Source organism: Arachis ipaensis, chromosome B09, assembly GCF_000816755.2.
Source record: "Arachis ipaensis cultivar K30076 chromosome B09, Araip1.1, whole genome shotgun sequence".
Taxonomy (NCBI): Eukaryota; Viridiplantae; Streptophyta; class Magnoliopsida; order Fabales; family Fabaceae; genus Arachis; species Arachis ipaensis.
The window spans coordinates 104,129,885-104,132,800 of record NC_029793.2 but is presented as its reverse complement, the minus strand read 5'-3'; the positions used below and the strand labels follow the sequence as shown (position 1 = coordinate 104,132,800).

General features: G+C 33.2%; 1 protein-coding gene across 1 annotated transcript in view; it reads left to right on the top strand.

Annotated features, from left to right (window-relative positions):
• LOC107617515 (AT-hook motif nuclear-localized protein 6) overlaps positions 1-1,616 on the top strand; it is a 6,472-nt gene extending 4,856 nt beyond the window's left edge. The window contains exons 4-5 of the mRNA XM_016319286.2: positions 587-748; positions 942-1,616. Of these exons, the coding sequence (XP_016174772.1) occupies positions 587-748; positions 942-1,244 (465 nt within the window). The 3' untranslated portion in view covers positions 1,245-1,616. The remainder of the gene's footprint in view (positions 1-586; positions 749-941) is intronic.

Below are 2,916 nucleotides of genomic sequence, written 5' to 3'. Positions count from 1 at the left end.
AAAATGCATATCTAACTAGTTTTGGAATAAAAATAATTAAAAAATAGATAAAATTTACTCAAAATTATGTAATTTTGAACTAAATAGAAAAAAGAACCATACCCAGCTCTATGCCTCTATCCAAAACATCTTTTTGTGTAAAACAAAAATGGTATTTTGTGAGGTGCACACCTAATAGTGCCCAAAAGCGTTCCCGTATCCAGTACGCACCCATACTGGGTATGTTGCTGGGTATGTGGCCAAAAAGCATGTACCCTCATAGATTTTGGACATTACCAATTGGATGCTATATTAAACTTGTATCACATAAACGAAAATAGTAGACGGGATTATGATTTATGACTAAGTTTCTTTTCCTCATATCCTAGGTTTGACCTTTCTTCCCTGTTTCCATATATTCATAATTTCCATCTGAATAATTTTGAAGAAGTACATAGAGAGTGATATATTCTCCAATTTTTTAAATCAGAGATTCGATGCATTGTTAATTGGCGCCTCAGTCATCTTCCTTCTTTACCCTTAAGTCTGTAGCTTGACAGTTGGTGTCATGTGTAAATAAGCTCACACTTATTTGATTCTTTTAAAGGGGCGATTTGAGATTCTTTCCTTGTCCGGTTCCTTTATGCCTACTGAGAATGGAGTTACAAGAAGCAGATCTGGCGGGATGAGTGTCTCTTTAGCAGGTCCAGATGGTCGAGTAATGGGAGGAGGACTCGCTGGTTTGCTGATAGCTGCAGGCCCTGTTCAGGTAAACCTCATGCTGCGAAAAGGATGTTCATTCAAGATCTTTATGTACTTGCTAATCTGATGTTTCATAACTTAAAGAATGAGATAATATTATGCTACTTGGCATAATAAATTCGTAAAAAATTGACTAGTTTGGAACTGTTGAATTTATTAGGAGCAACTTGACACTTTCTCTCACTAATCTTCTGCATCAGGTTGTTGTGGGCAGTTTTCTTCCTGGTCACCAGCTCGAGCATAAATCAAAGAAGCCTAGGGTGGAACATATATCAACCATCACCCCATCACACGTTACTCCCGTTGTCTCTAACGAGGAAATACGAGTCAGTTTTGGTGGAGTGAAGCCTATTATGACACCTACTGCATTTCATGGACATGGAGAGAACATTGTTTCCTTTAACAATGCTCCAGACTCTCGGAACTCATCTGCTGACAATATAGAACCTTTGCCCGAAAAGGAGTCTAACCCAAGCCATCCGAATGCGGAGGTCCCATGCTAAAACATATCGCTCAGTGCGGATTGGTTAGCATTCTGCAGAATCAAACTCACTCATGCTTGACTGACGCTGACAATTTAACTTGCAAATACAGAACCTCGATGAGTCAGATGAGTGTCACAAATGGTTTTGACTCAAAAAGTTTACTCTTTTGATTACTAGGTTGTTCAGTTAGGAAACTGTTTTATTAGGGTTTTTGTCATGTGTATGTGCTCTCCTGATAATGTATCTCTGATGTTTACTTGCCTCATTGTTTGTAGCAATTAGATGTTAAAAGATGTGATTGGATGTGTGTTTCAGAACTCTTGTAACTTCACAATACTATTTGTTGTGAAAGAAGAAAATGGCTTATCAGCCTTTTAGGCTTAACTTTCTTTTGGAAGTTTCTTAATGTTTTATTTTATTTTTTATTTATTGTTTCTTTTTTTCAGAGAATGAAGTACTAAAGTGAAAGGAGAAGGAAGATATGATAATTTTATTGAGAATAAAGTGACAATTAGGTTCTTAAATATTTTGACATTGGATTAATTAGTTCTTGAAAAAAAAAATAAAGTATTAATTTGGTCCTTTATAATAGCAAACAGTGGACACTGTGATGTTCTTCTATCAATTCATCACGTAAAGTTTAATGGTGGTGTTTATATGTATTATTAACCACTGTGACAGGTTTATTTATGAAATATCGTTATATACATAATTTTTGGTGTGAAACTTTACCTATTTTGGTAGAATTCGTAATAAATAGAGAACAGTAACTCAAAAGATAATAAATGAAAGATAATAAATGTTCCACTGTCTAAAATTATATCGTTTTCATGTTTATATGGTCCACCACTATAGATAAGGAAATACATAGGTAATTTCATTTCGATTTGCACTATTCATTGATAAAAAGACATATATGTCCATTATTTACTAACGTGGAAGACCTAATTAATACTTTTTTTTTTTTTATAGGGCTAATTAGTCTAAAATCAAAATTTTTGATAATTTAATTGTCATTTTACTCTTTTGTCAATGAGAAAAAAAATGCAAGAGGGACTGATGAATGATGATGCAGACATTGCAAGTTTTCACTTACCAAATTACCAACCACTATACCTGATTGAGATTTTGCTTAACGTTAGCACTCCAACTAACACACACACATACATATATATATCCTCATCTTTTATTTTTGTTTTTATTTTTTCTTATTTTAGACATGCAACAATCAGCAGAGTATATTCCGTCTTGTGTACATTATTTATCCTTATGGAGTATCAAAATGTATTTTTATTCTGGCAAGGACATCAAAATTTCCTTTTTTTTTTCTTATTTATTTTGATTTTTGTTTTTTGGTCTTATCCTATGTAGTTATGCAGCAGTTTCACAGTATTTTAGTATCCAGAAATCTCTTCCTTTGATTTAACAAAAATGGATAGTCATACACAAATCTGAAAATATCAATTTTTCATTGGACCACCACATTCATTCAGATTTTCCTTGTCAGATAACCTCAAAACAGCAAACAAAATAGAGGGATTATATATTATATGTAACAACTTGGGTGCCAATTTCCAACCAGGACAAGTGCATGTGAAATACTGATATCATTTGTTCTTTTAGGAATTTATTATAGGAGCAAAACTGTCCTATAATTCTAACACTTTTCTTCTATATTAATAAATAATAA